Genomic DNA, 23,367 nt, shown 5'->3' with positions numbered 1-23,367 from the left:
TGTTTTTCAAAGTGGTTATATCATTTTACATGTCCACTATCACTGTACAAGGGTTCCAATATTTCCACTTCCACACTAACCATTTATTATTATCTTTTTTTTTAATTGAAGCCATTCTCGTGGAAATATACCACTGATGACTAACAGTATTAAATATCTTTTTTATTATAGTCATCTTAGTGAATTTGAAGGGGTATCTCTATGATTTGGATTTCTATATCCTTTATGACTAAAGGTACTGAGGATCTTTACATGTGCTTTTTCCCATTTATGGATCTTTAGAGAAATGTATATTCAGGTCCTTTATTCATTTTAATTGGATTATTTATGCTTTATTGAGTTACAGGAGCTCTTTATATTGTAGATACAGGTCACTTACCAGACATATAATTTGCAAAAATTTTGTTCCAGTTTTTGGGTTGTCTTTTCGCTTTCTTGATGATATCCTTTTAAGCACAAAGTTTTTAATTCTGATGAAGTCCTATTTATTTTTTTCTTTTTAACTTTTTTTAATGTTTACTCATTTTTGAGAGAGAGAGACAGACAGAGTATAAGTTGGGGTGCTGAGCTGTCAGCACAGAGCCTGACGGGGGGGCTTGAACTCATGAACTGCAAGATTACGACCTGAGCCGAAGTCAGATGCTTAACTGACTGAGCCATCCACTTGCTCCTCTACTTTTTTCTTTAGTTGCTTGTGCTTTTGACTTTATATCCCAGGAATCATTGCCAAATCGAGCATCACAAGGATTTACCCTTTTAGCTAAAGTGTAAATTTGGCTAAATATAAGAACATTTAGGCCTTTGACCCATTTTGAGCTATTTTTTTTAATATGGTATGAGGTAGGTGTCCAACTTCATTCTTTTATCCTTTTTTTCCCGGTTTTAAGTTGTTTTGACACCTGTGTTGAATATCAATTGACTATAAATATGACGGTTTATTTCTTGATTCTCATTTACATCCCATTGACCTATATGTCTCTCTTTATGCTAGTACCACACTGTTAAAAAAAAAAAATGCCTATTTTAATTATCTTTTTTAAAGAAAGAAATGGACTTATTCAGTGAATTGGTAAGTGCAAAATGAACGGCAGAATATATTTTATCTTTTAAATGAAGTTTTAATGACATATGGCATAGAAAAGAATGCACAAATCATAAAGTTTTATGAATTTCCACAGCATACCAAAAAAACATGACCAAAACAACCCAGAATATTATCAGTACTACAGAAAGAACGGCATGATTTATTTATTTATTTATTTATATTACTTTAATATAATTTATTATCAAATTGGCTAACATACAGTGTGTAAAGTGTGCTCTTTGCTTTGGGGGTAGATTCTGTGGTTATATATTTTTTTAATGCTTATTTTTGAGAGGGAGAGAGAGTGAGAGCATGTGGGTGGGGGGGTGGGCAGAGAGCGAGGGAGACACAGAAACCGAAGCAGGCTCCAGGTTCTGAGCTGTCAGCACAGAGCCCGATGTGGGGCTCAAACTCACGAACCACAAGATTATGACCTGAGCCAAAGTCGGAGGCTTAATCTTGACTGAGCCACCCAGGCACCAGCATGATATTTTTAATGAGATTTATTTTCCCTCAAATAATGATATAAAATACAGGTGTTTAGTGAGAACTTTATATGTTGTAGCATGATGCAAATTATTAAAAGTAAGTTCCTAAATACCTTGTTTCCATTCTTCACATTGAATAGGAATATGTCTTTGCAGGGGTCAGTGTCATTCAAGGATGTAATGGTAGACTTCAGCAGGGAGGAGTGGCAACGATTGGACCTTGCTCAGAAAAGCCTGTACAGGGATGTGATGCTGGAAAACTATTTCAACTTGATCTCAGTGGGTAAGCACAGCTCCCCTGGGGATAAGGCTGTACCTATTTGAGTATATTTACATTCTCAGTGGAATTTTTTAAATCTGTGGAATTTCTGTGATATGTGGGAATTCTAAAGGCTGCAGGTCTGGGAGGGGCCAACATGGTGGAGAAGTAGGGGGAATCCATACTTCCTGCATCTCTCAAACAAGGAAGTGTGGAAACCAAAGGACTTTGAACACCAGAACCTGGGAGGAAAAGAGACTGAATCTACTAGGATGAAAATGGGAAAGATGGAAAAGAGATAGGTGGGTAACTGTGAACTGGGGGAGATAAAAAAAAAAAGGCTGCGTGGACATGGAGGGGAGGGACCCCCTTCTGCGGAGAGACAAAACGAAGAGATGAGTGGCTAGGGAAGTGTAGGACGGTATCTGGACAGGAGAAAGACCTCGGACTGAGACTGGGAGGGATCCAGTCTCTTAACTGCGGGGCTTTCTTTGAACTGGGGCCGGCTCCCTGTTCACGCACCTAGGGAGGAGGGGAGCCAGGCCTGGGTGCGGGTCAGGGGCTCAGCCCGCAGCTGGAGAAAGTGGTTCCCTCCCTGGAGAGCTGCGCGATAGTACAGAACCTGCCTGCGTCTGCTACCCCTGGGCACGGTGGCCAGGCTGAGGGCGCAGTCTGCAGGAGGAAAAGGCCGCCGTTTGCCTGAAGTGCTGTGGAAAAGACAAAGACTGCCTGCGTGCGCCACCCTGGGGGCTCATGGTGAGGGCAGTGGCTGTGTGCGCAGTAGGAGAAGGTGGTCCTCCCTGAAGTGGCTGTGGCACAGACAAAGCCAGAGGGGACCACATATCGCGGCACTGAGAGGCACTTCCCCAGTGCCAGAGTGCACAGAGCAGGACTTTGGATCCCAGCCAAGCGCAGGGTCAGGGGAGTTGGCAGAGTGAGAAGGACCTTCTTGTCTGTGTCCGTGGCACAGTGAGGGTGACTCAAACTGAGTCCACCGGGTCCAGCTCCGTAGAGAAGAGACTGGGGATCGCCATTTCCTCCCCCACTCCCCACCACCACCAAGGCAGGGCCTCAGGGATCACTCCTGGGCCCATAGTGGAGGTGGATCCAGAAAACGCCAAACCACGCCCCTTTGCACTGGGTAACTGCTGTCCACCAGCGGGGCACAGACCCGGTGGACAGCTACCCTGCCAAGCGATGCAGCATTGCCTGGATTGACTAGGTCAATTCTGGATACATAGGTAATTCTTCCCTCCCCCTCTCCATTTCTCCTCCTTATCTCTTCCCTCCCAATAACTCTGGTTATTGGTCTGTCTAAACAGACATATTTAATCCATTGTCTTGATACATGTTCTACACCTCCTTCTTTACGGTCCTTTCTCTCTCTCTGAAATAATTAAGCCATATAATTTCTCTGGGTAACTTTATCTTCATTTCATTTTCCCCGCCTCCTTTTTTTTCCTTTCTCTCTCTCTGGATTGAGCTTTTAGTCTCTCTGCCTAATCAATGTTTATTTTTTCTTCCCCCCCCCCACTCCCCCCCACTCCTGTCATTTCTGTCCTTGTATTTGCTCTTCTATCAGCACCGCCTCCACCCTCTTCTTTTCTTGCAGTCTGTTTTTTTGTTTTTTGTTTTGTTTTTAGTCTTTAGATTTTTGTTTGTTTATGTTATTTGTGTGTTTGGTGTTTTGTCTCCTGTTTGTCTATCTGTTTTCCTTTACAGGGCTACTCCAAGGAATAAATCAAAGCGCATCTGGTGGAGGGTCCAAAATATTATTACGAGTAGGGTAATAAAATAACCGAAGTCACGAAAACAGAGAGCAAGTAACAGTCCCTTAAAAAACACCTCCTGAAGGGCCCGGCTCCGGACAGTATATATGAGCCTCCTTTAATATAGCGGTGTTTGCAGGTGCAGAGCACACAACAAGCTTTTAAAATGCATGAGGGACAGAAAACTAGCCAAAGTGATGAAACGGAAGAATTCTCCTCAAAAGAAATTCCAGGAAGTAGCGACAGCTAACGAATTGATCAAAACCGATTCAAGCAATATAACTGAACAAGAATTTAGAATAATAGTCATAAAATTAATCACTGGGCTTGAAAAAAGCATAGAGGACAGCAGAGAATCTATTGCTACAGAGATCAAGGGACTAAAAAATAGTCACGATGAATTTAAAAAAATGCTATAATTGAGGTGCAAAATAAAACGGAGGCGACCACAGCACGGATTGACAAGGCAGAGGGGAGAATAGGTGAATTAGAAAATAAAGTTATGGAAAAAGAGGAAGCTGAGAAAAAGATAAAAATCCAGGAGTACAAGAGGAGAATTAGAGAACTAAGTGATGCGATCAAGCAGAACAATATCTGTATCATAGGAATTCCAGAAGAGAGAAAGGGGCTGAAAGTGTACTTGAACAAATCATAGCTGAGAACTTCCCAGATCTGGGGAAGGAAACAGGCATTGAAATCCAAGAGGCACAGAGAACTCCTTTCAGACATAACTTGAATCGATCTTCTGCATGACATATCCTACTGAAACTGGCAAAATACAAGGATAAAGAGAGAATTCTGAAAGCAGCTAGGGATAAAAAGGTCTTAACGTACAAAGGTAGACACATAAGGGTAGTAGCAGACCTATCTACTGAAACTTGGCAGGCCAGAAAGGAACGGCAGGAAATCTTCAATGTGATGAACAGGAAAAATATGCAGCTGAGAATCCTTTACCCAGCAGGTCTGTCCTTCAGAATAGAAGGAGAGATAAACAAACAAAAACTGAAGGAATTCATCACCACTAAACCAGCCCTACAAGAGATCCTAAGGGGGACCCTGTAAGTGAAATGTTACAAGGACCACAAAGTACCAGAGACACCACTACAAGCATGAAACCTACAGACATCACAATGACTCTAAACCCATATCTTTCAGTAATAACACTGAATGTAAATGGACTAAATGCTCCAACCAAAAGATATAGGGTATCAGAATGGATAAAAAAACAAGACCCATCTATTTGCTGTCTACAAGAGACGCATTTTAGACCTGAGGACACCTTCAGATTGAAAGTGAGGGGATGGAGAACTATCTCTCATGCTACTGGAAGTCAAAAGAAAGCTGGAGTAGCCATACTTATATCAGACAAACTAGACTTTAAAGGCGGTAACAGGAGATGAAGAAGGGCATTATATAATAATTACAGGGTCTATCCATCAGGAAGAGCTAACAATTATAAGTGTCTACCCACTGAATTTGGGAGCACCCAAATAGATAAAACAATTAATCACAAACATAAGCAACCTTATTGATAACAATGTGGTAATTGCAGGACACTTTAATACTCCACTTACAACAATGGATAGATCATCTAGACAGAGAATCAATAAAGAAGCAAGGGCCCTGAATGATACATTGGATCAGATGGACGTGACAGATACATTTAGAACTCTCTATCCCAAAGCGACGGAATACACTTTCTTCTCGAGTGCGCATGGAACATTCTCCAAGATAGATCACATACTGGGTCACAAAACAGCCCTTAATAGGTATAAAAGAATTGAGATCATACCATGCACACTTCCAGATCACAATGCTATGAAATTTCAAATCAACCACAGGAAAAAGTCTGGAAAACCTCCAAAAGCATGGAGGTTAAAGAACACCCTACTAAAGAGTAAATAGGTCAACCAGGCAATTAGAGAAGAAATTTAAAAATATGTGGAAACATGTAAATGAAAATACAATAATCCAAACGCTTTGGGATGCAGCGAAGGCAGTCCTGAGAGAAAAATACATTGCAATCCAGGCCTATCTCAAGAAACAAGAAAAATCCCAAATACAAAATCTAACAGCACACCTAAAGGAAATAGAAGCAGAACAGCAAAGACACCCCAAACCCAGCAGAAGAAGAGAAATAATAAAGATCAGAGCATAAATAAACAATATAGACTCTAAAAAAACGGTAGAGCAGATCAATGAAACCAAGAGTTGTTTTTTTGAAAAAATAAACAAAATTGATAAACCTCTAGCCATGCTTCTCAAAAAGAAAAGGGAGATGACCCAAACAGATAAAATCATGGATGAAAATGGAATTATTACAACCAATCCCTCAGAAATACAAGCATTATCAGGGAATACTATGAAAAATTATATGCCAACAAACTGGACAACCTGGAAGAAATGGACAAATTCCTAAGCACCCACACACTTGCAAAACTCAAACGGGAAAAAATAGAAAACCTGAACAGACCCATAACCAGCAAAGAAATTGAATCAGTTATCAAAAGTCTCCCAACAAAGAAGAGTCCAGGACCAGATGGCTTCCCAGGGGAATTCTACCAGACATTTAAAGCAGAGATAATACCTATCCTTCTCAAGCTGTTTCAAAAAATAGAAAGGGATGGAAAACTTCCAGAATCATCCTATGAAGCCAGCACTACTTTGATTCCCAAACCAGACAGAGACCCAGCAAAACAATATTCCTGATGATATGGCTACAAAAACTTCAACAAGATACTAGCAAATTGAATTAAACAGCATATAAAAAGGATTATTCACCATGATCAAGTGGGATTCATTCCTGGGCTGCAGGGTTGGTTCAATATTCGCAAATCAATCCATGTGATAGATCACATTAATAAAAGAAAAGATCTGCAAAGATCCTGTCAATCTATGCAGAAAAAGCATTTGACAAATTACAGCATCCTTTCTTTAAAAAAGCCCTCAAGAAAGTCGGGATAGAAGGAACATACTTAAACATCATAAAAGCCATTTTTGAAAAGCCCACAGCTAATATCATCCTCAATGGGGAAAACTGAGAGCTTTCCCCCCTGAGATCAGGAACACCACAGGGATGTCCACTCTCACTGCTGTTGTTTAACATAGTGTTGGAAGTTCTAGCATCATCAGCAATCAGACAACAAAATGAAATCAAAGGCATCAAAATTGGCAAAGATGAAGTCAGCTTTCACTTTTCACGGATGGCATGATATTATACATGGAAAACCCGATAGACTCCACCAAAAGTCTGCTAGAACTGATACATGAATTCAGCAAAGTCGCAGGATACAAAATTAATGTACAGAAATCAGTTGCATTTTTATACACCAAAAATGAAGCAACAGAAAGAGAAATAAAGAAACTGATCCCATTCACAATTGCACCAAGAAGCATAAAATACCTAGGAATAAACCTAACCAAAGATGTAAAAGATCTGTATGCTGAAAACTATAGAAAGCTTATGAAGGAAATTGAAGAAGATACAAAGAAATGGAAAAACATTCCATGCGCGCAGACTGGAAGAATAAATGTTATTAAAATGTCAATACTGCCCAAAGCAATCTACACATTCAATGCAACCCCAATGAAAATTGCACCAGCATTCTTCTCAAAGCTAGAACAAGTAATCCTAAAATTTGTATGGAACCACAAAAGACCCCGAATAGCCAAAGTAATTTTGAAGAAGACCAAAGCGGGAGGCATCAGAATCCCAGATTTTAGCCTCTACTACAAAGCTGTAATCATGAAGACAGCAAAGTATTGGCATAAAAACAGACACATAGACCAATGGAATAGAATAGAGACTTCAGAATTGGACCCACAAATGTATGGCCAACTAATCTTTAACAAAGCAGGAATGAATATCCAATGGAAAAAAGACAGTCTCATTAACAAATGGTGTTGGGAGAACTGGACAGCAACATGCAGAAGAATGAAACTAGACCACTTTCTTACACCATTCACAAAAATAAACTCAAAATGGATGAAGGACCTGAATGAGACAGGAAACCATCAAAACCCTAGAGGAGAAAGCAGGAAAAAAATCTCTCTTACCTCAGCCACAGTAATTTCTTACTTGACACATCTCCAAAGGCAAGGGAATTAAAAGCAAAAATGAACTTTGGGTCCTCATAAACATAAAGAAACCTCTGCACTGCAAAGGAAACAATCAACAAAACTAAAAGGCAACTGACGGAATGGGAGAAGATATTTGCAAATGACATATCGGATAAAGAGCTAGTATCCAATATCTATAAAGAACTCACCAAGCTCCACACCCGAAAAACAAATAATCCAGTGAAGAAATGGGCAGAAGACGTGAATAGACCCTTTTCTAAAGAAGGCATCCAGATGGCCAACAGGCACATGGAAAGATGCCCAACGTCACTCCTCATCAGGGAAATACAAATCAAAACCACACTCAGATACCACCTCACGCCAATCAGAGTGGCCAAGATGAAAAAAATCAGGAGACTATAGATGAGAGGATGTGGAGAAACGGGAACCCTCTTGCACTGTTGGTGGGAATGCAAACTGGTGCAGCCACTCATATGTGGATCCTGAGAAACTTATCAGAAGACCAGAGGGGAGGGGAAGGGGGGGAAGTTACAGAGAGGGAAGGAGGCAAACCATAACAGACTCTTAAATACTGAGAACAAACTTGAGGGGTGGGGGGAAAGTGGGTGATGGGCATTGAGGAGAGCACCTGTTGGGATGAGTACTGGGTGTTGTATGGAAACCAATTTGACAATAAATTTCATATAAAGAATGGCTGCAGGTCATCTGAAGTGTGTAATAGCTTGTCCTATTTGTTCTATGTTAGTAATTGTCTATTTGGTGTGTTATGAATATACCTCTATTGTGCATGAACTTTTCTGAAAAGTAAATGGAATGCTTCATTGAATGGCCTCTGAAAGCAAGTCTTTTGTCATTTTCTGTTGATAGGGTGTCAAGTTCCCAGACCAGAAGTCATTTTCAACTCGGAACAAGAAGAGCCATGTGTGCTGGATGGTGACATTTCAAGTCACAACTGTCTCAGTGAGTAGGGGACTGAGAGCTTGGAGAGTGTGTTGTATGGGCAGCAGCGGGGCTTGTGGGGCACTGTCAGTAGGACATTTCTGTAACATTCTCCACTTTTGGAACTGCCTGGTGGCGTGGGTGCAGTCCCTAGATATCTGAAGGCCATTCCTACCTTAAGGCCCCTTCCCGTATCAGCGTCCTTGTCTTTCCTTGACTTTCTAGGAGGGAATGTTCTATAATTACTCCTAATTTGGATCTAGGATCCTGCTTTATGGTTTTTCTCCCTTTTTCTAGCATTTCTATTCTCTTTACCTCCATCACATCATGGTCTTAAATCCTTCTCTTACACATTTAGATACTCATTGATTTACCTTTTTAAAAAATTACTATGGGTTACACTATTGCTGGTTTCTTTTCATTTTCTCTCTTTCCCCTTAATGCTTCCGAATTGTCACTTAGAGGTGCCCTCCTGTATCATGTCCCATGTCTCTCCTCTAGCTGTTGACTTAGAGAGTACCATTACTACATTTGGGGGGCAGCGTTTTACTATTTATGACATTAGTTTATGTTTCCTGACATTTTCTTTTTACTTGGCTAGCGTAACACAACACTGACTTCACCTTTCTAACTAATTTACTTATTTTGACATTTTGCAAAAAGTTTCTGTACTTTGTTTACAGGAAATTGAGTTAATTATATTCCTTGGTTTGTAGTTAATGTCATTATCGATGTACCTAACATTCCCCTCCCCCAATTTGTTTCTTTGTTTCTCTCTTTTAATTCTCAGTCCCCATATTTGTTTTTATCCTTAGAGGTAACTGTTCTAATGTAATTGATATGTTTGCCCTCAAACCTTGAATTTGTAGAGTGTTTGTAAAATTTAAATTGTTGGTATTTTTAATTTGTAGAAATGGTACTCTGCGTACTGTGCTATATGTCCTACTCAGTTTCTTTTTTTTCCTCTTAGCACTAAATTGGCTCATGTTGCAATGTGTTTTTCTAGTTTATTGCTTCTTTTTTTTTTAAATATTTTTTAATGTGTATTTATTTTTGAGAGAGAGAGAGAGAGAGAGAGACAGAGACAGAGTGCAAGCAGGGAAGGGGCAGAGAGAGAAAGAGACACAGAATCCGAAGCAGGCTCCAGGCTCTGAGCTGTCAGTCAGCACAGAGCCCGACACGGGGCTGGAACCCATGGACCATGAGATCATGACCTGAGCTGAAGTCGGATGCTGAACCGACTAAGCCACCCAGGTGCCCCATCTAGTTCATTGCTTCTAACTGATGCATAGCATCCCATAGTGCGGAGAGACATCACATTTTACTTGTCCAGCCTCCCAGCTACTACAATTAGTACTGCAATAAATTTCTTCATGAATTATTCTTTGGTAATGAGAATTTCTTGAGGAAGAGTAATGGGATTTCTTTATCATTGGGTTATGATATTTTATTGGATGAAGTATGACCACATTATTCTAGATTGAATGTGTTATTCTACAGTCCCATGAGTGTACGAAGACATCAGTTTCTTTCCATCCCTGCCCCAGTTTCTAAGAATTTCTAATTTGGCTAATCCAATGGATTATAATTTCTAGTTATTACTTTAATTTGTGTTTCTCTAATAAAATATTTTGAACATCTCATCATATATCTAATAGATTCTGACTTTATTTTTCCAATTTTATTGGGAAATACGTGACATATATCACTGTATAAACAACATGATGGTTTGATTTGCATATACTGTGAAATGAACCATAGGTTCAGATAAAATCCATCTGCTCATATACATACAATAAAAAGAAAAGAAAGAAAAAAGGGAGAATTGTTTTTTCTTTGTGATGAGAACTCAGGATCACTCTCAACAACTTTCCTACATGCTGTATAGGAATGTTAGCTCTAGTCTCCATACTGTGCATCATGTCCTTGGTGCTTATAACTGGAGTTTTGTATCTTTTGACCACCTTCCTCCAGTCCCCTTCTCCTACCTTCTGCCTCTGGTAACCACAAGTCTGATTTCCTTTCTATAAATTTAGGTTTTTTTCGATTCCACGTGTAAGTGAGATTATCACTTATGTAGTGTTTATCTTTCTGTCACTTATCTTAGCGTAGTGCTTTCAGATCCATCCATGTAGTTGCGAATGGTTGGATTTCCTCATTTTTTTATGGCTGAATAATATTCTGTTGTATATGTACGCTACACCCTTATCCATTCATTCATCAATGGACACTTAGGACACTTGTTTCCATGTCTTGACTATTGTAAATATTGCTGCAGGGAATATCGGGTTGCAGATATGTTTTTGTATGAGTGTTTTTGTTTCCTTTGGATATATTCCCAGAAGTGTAATTGCTGGATCAGATGACAGTTCTATTTTTAATTTTTTGATGATCCTCTGTACTGTTTTCCACAGTGGCTGTACCAGTTTATACTCTTGCCAACAGTACACAAGGGCTCGCTCTTCTCCACATCTGTGCCAGCATTTGTAATCTCTTGTCTTTTTGATGATGGAAATTCCAACAGGCATGAAGTGATATTGCATTGTGTGTGTGTGTGGTTTTTTTTAATGTTTTTATTTATTTTTGAGAGAGAGAGACAGAGCATGAGCAGGGGAGGGGCAGAGAGAGAGGGAGACACAGAATCCGAGGCAGGCTGTAGGCTCTCAGCTGTCAGCACAGAGCCTGATGCAGGGCTCGAACTCACGGACTGTGAGATCATGACCTCAGCCGAAGTCGGATGCTCAATCGACTGAGCCACCCAGGTGCCCCTTGCATTGTGGTTTTAATTCACATTCCCCTGATGATGAGTGAGCATCTTTTCATGTACCAGTCAGCCTGTCATATATTTTTTTTTTTTTTGAGAGAGAGAGAGAGAGAGAGAGAGAGAGAGAGAAAGAGAGAAAACACAAGTGGGGGAGGGGCAGAAGAGGAGAGAGAGAATTTTTTAAATATTACATATAATATATTGTCAAATTGGTTTCCATACAACACCCAGTGCTCATCCCAACAGGTGCCCTCCTCAGTGCCCATCACCCACTTTCCCCTTAAACTTAAAAAAAAAAAAAAAGTCCCCTGTGAAGCCATCAGGCCCTGGACTTTTGTTTGTTGTGAGTTTTTTGATTACTGACTCAGTTTCTTTGTTGGCTGTAGGTCTGTGTAAGTTTTCTGTTTCTTCCTGTTTCAGTTATAGTGGTTTATGTTTCTAGGAATTTATCCTTTTCTTCCAGGTTGTCCGATTTGTTGGCATATAGTTTTTCATAATCTCTTGTAATTGTATTTCTTTGGTGTTAGTTGTTATTTCTCTTCTTTTATTTGTGATTTTATTTATTTGACTCCTCTCTCTTTTCTTTTTGATAAGCCTGGCTTGGGGTTTATCAGTTTTATTAATTTTTTTTACAGAACCAGCTCCTAGTTTTTTGTTAAATTTTTTTTTTTTTTCAACGTTTATTTATTTTTGGGACAGAGAGAGACAGAGCATGAACGGGGGAGGGACAGAGAGAGAGGGAGACACAGAATCGGAAACAGGCTCCAGGCTCTGAGCCATCAGCCCAGAGCCTGACGCGGGGCTCGAACTCACGGACCGTGAGATCGTGACCTGGCTGAAGTCGGACGCTTAACCGACTGCGCCACCCAGGCGCCCCTCTCCTAGTTTTATTGATCCATTGTATCGTCTTTTTTGTTTGTTTGTTTGTTTCTATATAATTTCTGCTCTAATATTTATTATTTCCTTTCTTCTGCTGGCTTTAGACTTTGCTTGTTGTTCTTTTTCTAGCTCCATTAGGTGTAAAGTTAGGTTGTGTATTTGAGATTTTTCTTCTTGAGGGAGGTCTGTATTGGTATATACTTTGCTTTTAGGACCACCTTTGCTGCATCACAAAGGTTTTGGACCATCGTGTTTCATTTTCATTTGTTTCCACGTATTTTAAAATGTGATTTATTCTGGAGAATGTTGCATATGTACTTGAGAAGAACTGTATGTATTCTGCTGCTTTAGGATGAAATGTTCTGAATATATCTGTTAAGTCCATCTGGTCCAGTGTGTCATTTAAAGCCATTGCTTACTTGGGGCGCCTGGGTGGCGCAATCGGTTAAGCGTCCGACTTCAGCCAGGTCACGATCTCGTGGTCTGTGAGTTCGAGCCCCGCGTCGGGCTCTGGGCTGATGGCTCGGAGCCTGGAGCCTGTTTCAGATTCTGTGTCTCCCTCTCTCTCTGCCCCTCCCCCGTTCATGCTCTGTCTCTCTCTGTCCCAAAAATAAATAAAAAACGTTGAAAGAAAAAAAAAATTTAAAGCCATTGCTTACTGGTTGATTTTCTGCTTAGATACCTGTCCCTTTCTGTAGGTGGGGTGTTAGGGTCCCCTACTATTATGGTATCATTATCAGTGAGTTCCTTTACTTTTGTTATTGTGTTATGTATTTGGGTGCCCGCATGTTGGGGACATAAATATTTACAATTGTTAGATTTTGTTGGATAGGCCCCTTTATGATGATATAGTGCCCTTGGTTTGAAATCTAGTTTGTCTGATAACAATATTGCTACTGTGGCTTTCTTTTGAGGTCCATTTGCATGGGAAATGTTTCTCTATCCCTCACTTTCAATCTGCAGCTATCTTTACGTCTAAAACAAGTCTCTTGTAGGGTCTTATTTTTTTATCCATTCTGACATCCTGTATCTTCAGTTGAGCGTTTAATCCATTTACATTCAGAGTAATTATTGGTAGATATGTATTTAGTGCCATTTTATTACTTGTTTTGTTGTTTCTACAGATTTTTCTGTTCCTTTCTTGTCTTTATCACTTTTGGTGTTTCCTTTCCACTCACAGAGTACCCCTTAGGATCTCTTGCAAGGCTGGTTTAGTGGTCACGAACTCCTTTAAGTTTGTTTGCCTGGGAAACTCTTTATCTCTCCGTCTATTCTTTTTTTTTTCTTAATTTTTTTAATGTTTATTTTTTTGAGAGAGAGAGAGAGAGAGAGAGAGAGAGAGAGAAAGTGAGAGGGAAATAACGAGAGAGAGAACAAGCAGGGGAGGGGCAAAGAGAGCTGGAGACACAGAATCTGAAGCAGGCTCCAGGCTCTGAGCTGTCAGCACAGAGCCTGATGCAGGGCTTGAACTCATGAGCTGTGAGATCATGACCTGAGCCACCCAGGCACCCCCTCTCCTTCTATTCTGAATGACAGCCTTGCTAGATAGAATATTCTTGTCCTTTGCCCATTTTTTAATTAGGTTATTTGGTTTTTTGCTAGTGAGTCTTACGGGTTTTTTTTAATCTATTTTGGATTTTAACCTCTTATTGGATACATGGTTGCAAATATCTTCTCCCATTCTGTATGCTTTCCTTTCATTTTGTTGTTGGTTTCTTTCTGTGTGAACACAGAATCTTTTAAGTTTGATACAATTACACTTGTTGATTTTGGTTTTGTGGCTTGTGCTTTAGGTGTCACATCTGACTTCATTTTTGATGTCTGACTGCTGACATCTCCTAAGCCTCACCCCTCTCTCCTTGCCTTCTGCCCCACATCTGGGCAAATCTACAAGAAAGCACAGGTGCTCTCTCCCTCAGTGCTGGTGGGAAGCTGCACAGGAGTGGTCAGCCTGACTGCTTGTGCTAAGTAATGAACCTGTTCATATCTTGTTGGTGTGTGTATTGCATCCTCAGTCTTGACATCTGAACCAAATTTGGGGTGGGGGTCCATCCTTTCTTTGCAGGCAGCTTAACAGTTGGTGCAGTGAGCAGGATGTCAAGATGATCACCAGTGCCAAAGGGGTCTTTTTTTTTTTTTTTTTCTCTTTTGCTATCAGTTTCACCTGCCTGCTGGTGACTACATACTTAGAACTTTGCTGCTTTATGCTACGTTTACTGAGTCCTATGAGCCTCTGTCATATGTATAACCAACCCAAGTTGAAAGTTAAAATTGCCATTTAGAGACAGTTGTGTGTCTCAGATTGAAATTAAGGGTCTCAATTCCAGCATAAATTGTGATCATCACTAGGCTCGGCTCAGGGAAACGAATCTTAATGCTGTCATTGTTGATTGTGTGTCTCAAGCAAGCATTGGCCCTTGTATAGAATACTCAGGGGAATGACTGATGGCTTTTGCATTTAAGGGTCCATCTGGTGGCCGCTTATATGAAGGAAGAGCAGGTCCAGTGCAGCATGCTAAGAGTAGATAGCTCACCTTTCAAAATTTCATCATGTTCTATTGTGGTTCTTTACTTTCCCTGTGATACATCTTCTCAAATAATTCTTTCTGCTCTTTTTACTAACTTTTCTGTTTTAGAAAATATCACTTAGATGCCCTCCTCCTCTTACTCAAAACCATGTCTATATTTCTTCAAGCCTTTAAGTTTATTCTAACCTTACTTGGATGTGCTACCTCCATATTTTTTTACTAGTTCATCTTAGGTGCTACTAATAGATTTCATTGTTCAAAACACCGCGTTTATCCTGTCATGGGTATATGGATCCCAACTGACGTTACTGCCTATTATCTAACACATGACAAATTCTTCTCTCAGTGGGTTTGTAAACCAAAGAAAGGAAGAGGACAGGTTTTGATTGACAGCTTTCAGGCCCTGCTTCAGAAAGCCACCCCTGTCTGCTGTTATATGCCTCCTGTTGAGTGCATGTATCTCTGCACCCCAAACCAGAACAAAGAATCGAATCATACATATTTGTTGCCATTTGGCTAAGTCAGAATGACCGAAGCTGCAGTAGTTTCACTGTGCATAAATAAATTGGTGTTTAGGGCACAGTGATTAACAGGGAAAGAGAAAGTGGGAGATTAGTGGATGAAGGATAACTAGAATAATAGGATAAGAATAATGAGGATGATAAGAAGCTAGACCCAGACGCTTCTTTTAAGCCACATACTTTGTCACTTTGCCCCTCTGACACCTTACTGTGTATTTCTGCTAATGTACATGGAGCTGACATGGCTTCAGTTTGAGGCTCCTCTTCTCCAGTCACTAAACATTTGATTTGGGCAAGTTACCTGACTCTTCTGTGGCTCAGTTTCCTCGTCTGTAAAATAAAGACAAGGGTGACACCAAGCACGAAAGGGTGTGATGATTACGTGAGGTAGTATAGAACTTAGGACGGTGCCTGGCACATCTAGCTGCCGCTGCTTGTTTAGTAAATGTACTGTAAGGGTTCATTTTACTGCTGTCCCACATATAAATCTATTACAAATCCTGTATTATTTATGTTTTATATATTTGCATACATATTTGTTAAATTTATATAAGCTTCTCACAGTTCTCTGTATTCACCCTAAATCACCTGTATATATTATCCCTTCTATGTTCTTAACTCTTCTTTGTGTGTTTTATTTTTTCCTTCTTTTTTAGATGGGGATATTGGTTTTGAAACTGTACAGCAGGGAACGTCTGAAGAAGTTTCAATACGGTTTGAGAGAATTAGTCTCTTTACAAGAGATGACCCATATTATTCCATTTTAGAAGAATTGTGGCAAGATGACAAACAGACGGAGAGATGTGAGGACTACCAGAACAAAAGTGTAAGTCATGTCGCCTTTGTTGACAAGGAAACCGTAGCTAATGAGAGAGACTGTGAATATAAGGACACTGGGAAAACTGATCAGGTAAACACATACCTTGTTCCTGCAAGAAAAAGGCTCCAGAACTATGACTCATTTGGAAGGAGTTTGAAGCCTATTGTAAGCTTATGTAATTATAGAAACAATGCAGTAGAAAATCTTGATAAGATTATTGGATATGGTAATATTTTCACTCCTATGAATTCTCATACAGAAATGAATGGTTGTGAATATAATCAGTGTAAGAAACTTCTGAGTCATAAGCAAGCTCTCATTCAACATCACAAAATTCATACTGGGAAGAATCTCAGTTTATTTTCTGATTCTGTAAAAATTTTCACCCAGGGGTCACACCTCTTTGCACATCAAAGTATCTATACTGAGGAGAAACAGCATGAATGCAGCAAATATGAGACAGTCTTCACTCAGAAGCCCCAACTTGCTGTACCTCAGAAGGCTTCTACAGGAGAGAAACCCTATAGATGCACTGACTATGAGGAGGACTTTTGCCTCAAGTCAAGTCATGAGGAAACTCACACCGAGGAGAATCACTGTAAATGCAGTGAATATGGAAAAGCCTTCATCCAGAAGTCAGATCTGTTCAGATGCCAGGGGATTCATATTGGAGAAAAACCCTATGAATACAGTGAATGTGGGAAAAATGTTTCTCAGAATTCAAACCTCAATATACATAAAAAAAATTATACTGGAGAGAAGCACTTTGAATGTACTGAATGTGGAAAAGCCTTCACAAGGAAATCAACACTAAGTATGCATCAGAAAATCCATACGGGAGAAAAGCCCTATGTATGTACCGAATGTGGGAAAGCCTTTATACGGAAGTCACATTTTATTACACATGAGAGAATTCATACTGGAGAGAAACCTTACGAATGCAGTGACTGTGGAAGATCCTTTATAAAGAAGTCACAACTCCATGTGCATCAGAGAATTCACACAGGAGAGAATCCCTTTATATGTACAGAATGTGGGAAAGTCTTCACTCACAAGACAAATCTCATTATACACCAGAAAATTCATACTGGAGAGAGACCTTACATATGTACCGAATGTGCGAAGGCCTTTACTGACAGGTCAAATCTCATCAAACACCAAAAAATTCATACTGGAGAGAAACCCTATAAATGCAGTGATTGTGGAAAATCATTCACGTGGAAGTCACGGCTCAGGATACATCAGAAATGCCACACTGGAGAGAGACATTATGAATGCACTGAGTGTGGGAAAGCCTTCATCCAGAAGTCAACACTAAGTATGCATCAGAGAATTCACAGAGGAGAAAAACCTTATGTTTGCACTGAATGTGGAAAGGCCTTCTTCCATAAGTCACATTTTATTACACATGAGAGAATTCACACTGGAGAAAAGCCTTATGAATGCAGTGACTGTGGGAAATCCTTTACTAAGAAGTCACAACTCCATGTGCATCAGCAAATTCACACAGGAGAGAAACCCTACAGATGTGCTGAGTGTGGAAAGGCCTTCACTGACAGATCGAATCTGTTTACGCACCAGAAAATTCATACTGGGGAGAAACCCTATAAATGTAGTGACTGTGGAAAAGCCTTCACTCGGAAGTCGGGCCTCCATATACATCAGCAATCTCATACTGGAGAGAGACACTATGAGTGCAGCGAATGTGGGAAAGCTTTTGCCAGAAAATCAACACTAATTATGCATCAGAGGATTCATACAGGAGAGAAACCCTATATTTGTACTGAATGTGGGAAGTCCTTCATCCAGAAATCACACTTAAATCGGCATCGGAGAATTCATACTGGAGAGAAACCCTATGGATGCAGTGACTGTGGGAAGGCCTTCATTAAGAAGTCACAACTCCATGAGCATCATCGAATTCACACGGGAGAGAAACCATTTATATGTGCTGAGTGTGGAAAAGCCTTCACTATCAGATCAAATCTTATTAAACACCAGAAAATTCATACTAAACAAAAGACCTATAAAGGCAGTGACTTTAAGAAAGCCTTAAACTGGAGGCCACAGCTCAGGATACATCAGAAATCTGACACTGGGGAAGTAGCATGTCCAGTGCCACAATCATGGTGTGGGGATACCAAGGAATGAGAGGCTACCATGGGACTAAGAAGCAGGAGGTAACCAAAGCCACCTTACCTCTGGTCAGAAGTAGGAATGCCTGGATTACAGAGCTGATGTCCAGCTACACGTTTGCGGGAGATACTTGGGAGGAAGAGTTTAAGCGATGTGTGATGGCCACACTTAGTTACCAGACAGGTACTGGAATTGTCAGGCCCCTGGAAATAATAGCAAATCTGCAAGGAGAGGACTTAGTCTTTCTTGTTTCATGTTGTGGAGAAGCAGCTTCATAAGTTCAGGGTTGTTGAGCTTCTCACGCCCTGGGTAGCAAAAATATTCGATATTGACTAAAGGAAGTTCTTAATGAGCAGAGAGCTAAAAAAATTTTTTCATTGTCCAAGGGCACTGAAATCAAGGCAAAAGTATGGACAGTTCAGGTCTATAATGAAGAGAAGCCAGAGGTTTTTTGTGAAAATTGACATTAAAGACACAAAGGACTTTTTTCCCCCCTTTTGGAAGAAGCCACTCTTATTTATTATTTATAGTATCTATTAGTGTGTGGAAATTTGGATAAACACTTTTTTTATTTGACTTTGAGATTGGTAATCAGAACCACAGGCCTACTTGAATATTCATAGGCCTCTTTAGTTATTAACCAATATGTTCCTGTATTTATTAATTCCCTGCCATGGCCTAGGTAACTCACACCCAAGAGGCATAAAGTTATCCCAGCTGTGTCCCCAGAGTGACCAATGAGGTAGACAGCAGCCCCACAGACTCCTTACTTGTCACCTCAGGACTGGCCCTGAGGCCATGGGACTCAGGTCACAGATCCAGAGGTCAGCACTTTGGACTGTCAGCCTCATCCACAGAAGTCTATATTTTTTTAAATTTCTGTTTGGAAAAGAGACAAATTAAGAAAATGGGTTTCAAAACCTAGAATTCTTTCCTTCCATGGAAGTTTTGTTGGTACATTCTCTGCATGTCCATTACGTGCCAGGTGACTATGGGACACTACTGTTCACATTTGAGTTTGTTTTCTAAGAAGACAGGGTTGTACTTTCGGAAGAGTAATCCTCTGTCCCCTCCCAGTGTCTACAAATTAATCCCATTGTGTTTGCAGACCCTCTGTATTCTTACAGACTTTTTTAAATCTTTTTTTTTCTAACTGATTCTAAAAGCAGTGTTTCATCTTCCAGAATATTTGTGAATTTGTCTCTCCTGTAGATCAACCCATTTTTTTCTTATATTTTGAGTCTTTGTTTTTACATACATTCAGATTTAGAGTTGTTATACTCTTTCTGGTTAATTGAAACTTAATTATTGTGAAATGTCTGTTTTTATTGCTACTGATGTTCTTTTTTGCCTTAAAATTTACTGCATCAGATGTTAATACTGTATGCATACTTCGCTCATTGAAAGCTAAAATAAATGAGTCCCCTCTCTACTTTCCAGATGAGGTGAGGAGCTAGAACATTAGCTCCTTTATTTCCCTCTTGGTTTACATGGTATTAATGTCATGCACTTGGATTTTGTGTGTAGTTGATGTGGTCAGTCATTTGAGTCCATGTTCATTTATATTAATCCATATATGTTTTCCTTTTTTTTTTTTTTTTGAAAATAAGCTTTCAATGTAAGTACCTTTGAAGATAATGTGCTTTTTTCCCCTTTTCTCTCCCTCCTTCAAAATTTGTCTTATCTTCGGCTGCCAGCAGTTCACAGTGGCATGCCTAGGTGTGATTTTCTGTGTGCTTGTTTGGGGTTTGCTGTGTTTTTTTTTTTTTTTTTTTTTAATCTGTAGCTTGGTGGTTTTTTTCTTTACCTTTTGGGAAATTTCTTGCTGCTATCTATACAAAGTATGCTTTTGCTTCATGTCTTCCTCTGGTTTGTCTAGAGATTGCCCCACTATTTAGACCCTCTGTAAAACTTTTTCCATTCGTGGTTTCAGATTTTGGTAATGCTTGTTTTCCCCTATACCTGGTAATTTTAAATCAGCTACCAGGCACTATATATTAGGCACTGCAGACACTGAGGTGGTCTGGATGGTATCATCTTCCAGAGAAGATTTGCCTTTGACTCTAACAGGTAGGACTAGGCAAGAGCATAAGCACCCCTGCCTGTCTTCGTCCAGTCTTGTACTGAGAGTGTGAGACTGGGCTCCAGTCCCAGGGAAGGCTTGTCTGGTGTTTTTCACCCTAGAGATGTAGGACTTGGGGAGATTTTCTAGGTGCCTCATTCTGTGAAGGAACTTAATTTTAGTATTTGTCCCATTAGGTCCATAAATTTGTTAAAAACTGTCTTAACCTCTCTTCTTCGGTATTTGCTTTAAAAATTAGCAAACACCTCTTTTTAATAGTCCCAGACTCCAGAGGTTATGTCTTATCTCTAATCCTATTCCTGTATTTTCTCACTTCTTGGTAGCTCTCCAGTGCCATCACAAAATTAAGTATATTTAATATTTTCTTCCACCATTTTTAGTTCTCAAAGGAAGTACTTGTCTGTACTACCTGCTCTGTCTAATCATTAGCAGAAGTTTTCAATGCCCTGAGATAGCTGTTCCTTTCTTTTAAAGTTTTTTTTTTAATGTTTATTTATTTTTGAGAGAGACAGAGTGGAGGCGGGGCAGGGGTAGAGAGAGGGAGACAGAATCCGAAGCAGGCTCCAGGCTCCCCGCTGTCAGCACAGAGCCTGAGTGGGGTTAAACTCACAAATGGTGAGATCATGACCTGAGCCGAAGTTGGACGCTTAACAGACTGAGCCACCCAGGCACCCCAATAGCTGTTCCTTTCTAAGGAGTGTGGAGTCCAGAAATATATTTTTTAAATTACCAGAATTTTCCAAGCTAATTTAAAAGTGAAAATGCACTGATTTGTGACACTGTTTCCTATTTTTGTGGCTAAAAGTTAAGGCATTTACTGTTTTGTTGAAGATTTTGTAAACTTTGAAACCTAAGAGAAAACTGACTGTGGTGGTATCAGATTTTATTATGGTAGCTGCCAGTCTTTGGCAAAAGGAGATTGAGACTGTCATGTTTCTTTTTTAATAGTGTGGCTTTTTTCCTTTGGGTAATGAATAGGAAATTAAGTTAATGAAGGCTGGTGTATGAGCCCAGGGGTTTGAAAATAAGGATTTTAAAGACTAATTTAGAAGGATCACTGAGATAGTGATTCTCAACCTTTTTATTCCCAGGCACATTTTTAAAAAATGTGGGCACCTGGGTGGCTCAGTCAGTTAGTGTCCAACTCTTGGTTTTGGCTCAGGTCATGATCTCATGGTTTGTGAACTTGAGCCCCATATCAGGCTCTGCATAACCAGTACAGAGCCTATGGAATTCTCTCTTCTCTCCCTCTCCCTCTCTGTCCCTCCTCCTCTCTCTCTCTCTCTCTCTCTCTCTGTGTCTCTCAAAATAAACTTTATAAATACATACATACATACAACAATTCTACATTACTAAGCCAAAAAAAGAAGATATGTTACCTTCTGTCAACATGGTAACATCTAGGAGAAAGGAAGACTTCCTTTGGTGGGCCTCCACATATTTGAAGGGGCGCTGGAAATTGGGGAATGGATGATGCAACAGTTCTGGGTGGAATGGGGGGAGCTAACTCTTCCTTAGATGGAACTCCAAGGGTAGTATAGATTGGATGCATGTGCAAGAAGGAGAGTAGTGTGAATTGGACATAGCTTTTTATGCCAGAACTATCATGCAGTTCATTTGTATTTACAGCGGAACTTTTAAAAAAGGTTTACAATGTAAATTCAATTAGCAGTGTACTTTAATTTTTAAAAGGAATCTTATTCTGTGAATTCAGTAGATGTAAGAAAACTTTAATGCAAACCAACATTTGTATATCAGATGATTCACAGGAGAGAGTAGTTTTCTTAGTAAATGTGAGTAGAGCTTCATTCACAAATCATTACTTCATTACATAACAGAGAATTCATGCTGGAGAGAAACCTTATGTATACAATAACCAGAAAAATCATCTGCTGGAAAGTCAGCTTTCTGAACGTCAGCAAATTCACACATGAGAGAAATAACAGGCCAAAAGCTTATTGTTTCCCGGAAACTCATTTTGGAGAGAGAAACCTATAAAAGCAATTCCTTGAAGAACCACGTAGAAATCATAAAATGTCTGCTGGAAGTAGACAAAATTAATGCACTTTGTGTGAAAATATCTTCATTCAGAAATCAGTTTTCAGTATTCAGTATTTGTGCATGAGTGAAATTGTGTATTTTCTGAAAATGAGAAAGGCTTCTCATGTAAGTTTGAACCAATTGTAAATTATCCTACAGAATTGCTGTATGTCAAAAAGTCTTTGTCCATGAGTTGTATCTTACTGGACATCATAGACAATGGAGAAGAATTAAATCATTTCTTAATACATCAAATTTTCTTTTCAAATACATCATTTTCTTTAAAAAAATTTTTTTTAACATTTATTCATTTTTTGAGAGACAGAGTGTGAGTGGGGGAGGAGCAGAAAGAGAGGGAGACACAGAATCTGAAGCAGGCTCCAGGCTATGAACTGAGAGCCTAGAGCCCGATGCGGGGCTCAAACTCAAAAACCGTGAGATCATGACCTGAGCTGAAGTCGGGTGCTCAAGCGACTGAGCCACCCAGGTGCCCCCAAATACATCATTTTCTTAAAATGCCATAAACTTCATACTGGGAGGATACTAAATTTGTTACAGGAAGAAGAAGTATTCCCATAGAAGCAAATTTCACAAGAAATATAATTCATTTTGTTTATTGGTTAAATTTCATGCCTGTGTCTCAAACCAGTGGGGACAAATAGGCCAGCCCAATAATTGCCTTTTTTAAAACTTTTTAAACTTTTTATGTGGAAATCATTTAAAACATAGAACAGATAGAAGTGTTTCAAGAATAGGAAGACTACAAAAATATATATAGTAACCCTTTACCCAAATTCATCTATTGTTGATCTATACATTTTGCCTCATTTGTTTTATCATTGAAATTTTAATTCTTGGAGTTTTATTAGTAATGTTGGCAAGAAACAACCAGATTGTGTCAGTAGGGTAATTTTCTATCACTAATCATCATAGAAAAAGAAACAGTACAAGTCAAGGGAAATGAGATTTGAAGGCTG

General features: G+C 39.6%; 1 protein-coding gene across 3 annotated transcripts in view; it reads left to right on the top strand.

Annotated features, from left to right (window-relative positions):
• ZNF484 (zinc finger protein 484) overlaps window positions 1-22,645 on the top strand; it is a 35,191-nt gene extending 12,546 nt beyond the window's left edge. For 2 of the 3 annotated variants that reach the window (XM_019434317.2, XM_019434318.2), the window contains exons 3-5: window positions 1,729-1,855; window positions 8,548-8,640; window positions 15,968-22,645. In XM_019434317.2, coding sequence (XP_019289862.2) covers window positions 1,729-1,855; window positions 8,548-8,640; window positions 15,968-18,282 — 2,535 coding nt within the window. In that variant the 3' untranslated portion in view covers window positions 18,283-22,645. Of the gene's footprint in view, window positions 1-1,712; window positions 1,856-8,547; window positions 8,641-15,967 lie in introns of all 3 variants that reach the window. The other variant, XM_019434319.2, reaches the window with a different exon arrangement.
• The last annotated feature ends 722 nt before the right edge of the window (window positions 22,646-23,367 follow it).

The sequence above is a fragment of the Panthera pardus genome, unplaced genomic scaffold, assembly GCF_024362965.1.
Source record: "Panthera pardus isolate Hobbes unplaced genomic scaffold, ASM2436296v1 HiC_scaffold_20, whole genome shotgun sequence".
In the NCBI taxonomy this organism is placed as follows: domain Eukaryota; kingdom Metazoa; phylum Chordata; class Mammalia; order Carnivora; family Felidae; genus Panthera; species Panthera pardus.
Note: the sequence above shows the minus strand (reverse complement) of the source record. Positions and strands in the feature narration are given on the sequence as shown.